The sequence below is a fragment of the Apaloderma vittatum genome, unplaced genomic scaffold (genome assembly GCF_000703405.1).
Source record: "Apaloderma vittatum isolate BGI_N311 unplaced genomic scaffold, ASM70340v1 scaffold1609, whole genome shotgun sequence".
Taxonomy (NCBI): domain Eukaryota; kingdom Metazoa; phylum Chordata; class Aves; order Trogoniformes; family Trogonidae; genus Apaloderma; species Apaloderma vittatum.
Window position 1 is genome coordinate 1576 of NW_009733324.1, and position 1820 is coordinate 3395.

At 37.6% G+C, this 1820-nt stretch overlaps 1 protein-coding gene across 1 annotated transcript in view; it reads left to right on the plus strand.

The window, feature by feature from the left end:
* The first annotated feature begins 587 nt into the window (after positions 1–587).
* Positions 588–1820, plus strand: part of LOC104278743 (UDP-glucose:glycoprotein glucosyltransferase 1-like) — a 15950-nt gene continuing 14717 nt past the window's right edge. The window contains exon 1 of the mRNA XM_009875818.1: positions 588–713. Within this exon, the coding sequence (XP_009874120.1) occupies positions 589–713 (125 nt within the window). The 5' untranslated portion in view covers position 588. The remainder of the gene's footprint in view (positions 714–1820) is intronic.

A 1820-nucleotide genomic window follows, 5' to 3' on the forward strand; every position in this document is an offset into this window, starting at 1 on the left:
GTAAAATGAACGGTGGGTTGGTTTTCCACCTGATTTGGAATATATGCTGTTTGTGATACCTCTTCTTAAAGTAGGTAGCACATGATGGGGGTGTCCACCAGAAGAGAACTGAGCAAGTTTCTTTGAAAGCATAAACACAGAGGAACCTGGAACTGATTTAGGTTTAATCTGTGCAAATACAAAACGTGACTGTGTCTCCTGTAAAATGAACGGTGGGTTGGTTTTCCACCTGATTTGGAATATATGCTGTTTGTGATACCTCTTCTTAAAGTAGGTAGCACATGATGGGGGTGTCCACCAGAAGAGAACTGAGCAAGTTTCTTTGAAAGCATAAACACAGAGGAACCTGGAACTGATTTAGGTTTAATTGCAGCTCAGGAGTCAGATCTAAAAATCCTTGTCTCTCTTCATGGTTTCATAATATTTTTGTAACTGAAGTGAGACTGTGATTACCTCACGCATTACATGGGCCACTGAATGTTAAAATATGCCTTAATATATTTGGATATATGAGATATTCTGTATTTATAAAAAGACAAATGCAAAACTAACTTTTTTTTTTCTTCATCTGTTTTAGGTTGCTGTAAAATGGGAATACTTATTGCAGTTCTTGGAATCTGGTTCAGTTCTTCACTTGTAAGAGGAGATTCTAAGGCTGTGACCACATCTCTAACTACAAAGTGGTCTTCAACTCCTTTATTGCTTGAAGCAAGGTAAATGCATTGTGATTTTTTTTTGGTTGACAAATCAGAATATGCTAACAGGATAAGTAACATATTCTCTTTTTCATTTGTTTTGTGGTGCTTTGGATTCTGGTCGTTACTAACTCGTTGGCAGCAATGGTTGAACGTGATCATTGCTGTGCTTGGGGAGGTGGAATGAATATTTTAAAGTGGACAGTATTTTTCTGCATGGTAAATTGTTTTCATTGTGCATTAGAACAAACATTAATAACAGTGTTTCCATAGTAAGTATTTTTTGCCTTATCAAGATTTCCTGAAAGGTCTAGATTGAGAGGTTTAGCATGGCCTTGTAACATTCCATAGTAAAAGATTTTTGACTTCACTGGTGAGTGTAGGTTTTGATACGTACCTGTTGCTTACATATGTTTAGCATGGTTAAGCTTTAGTTTAACTTTTTTCACGTGAGTTGTGCATTGATTATCTCAAGTCAGCTGCTTTGTTAAGAGTTGATGAAGTCAGCCTGGCGAGATTAAAAAAAAAAATAAAAGAAGAAAGCACAAGGCTGTTTTTTCACTGACAGTCTGTTTAGCACTTCAGAAGTCCCCATCATTTCATTTTGCAGCATTCTAACTTAGAGACGTTTATGCAAAATAGGGCTTTTGGATAATACTTTTTTTGTAAGTGTTCATGTGTTTAATTTTATATCACTTAAGGGTATTGCTGTATATGGAATTCCGTCTGTTTCTGCAGACCAGGTCACACAATAATAGTTGAGCGTTGATGAGTTTCATTCAGATGGACGTGGCTTTGGGGGGTAGGACAGGTGTGTCCCAGGTGAAATTACTATTCTGTAATCTTCTCTACAAAAGCTGGGATTTGAAACTGAAAAATCCTTAAGCAGTAGAATGCAAAACTCAAGGTGTTTATGCCAGGATTTAAATACCATGACAATGGGAGACATCTGCTGCGGCAAAGCTCACCCGCAGAGGCTGTGCAATGGTAACCAAATAAGCAAAACAATGTGCCAAAGGCCTGATATATAACCCAAGCATTACATTCAGAGACTTTGAGTGGGTAGGATTGTTCATCAGGGCTGAAATGCATAAAGATACAGCACTGCAGTGTAGAGTCATTCCT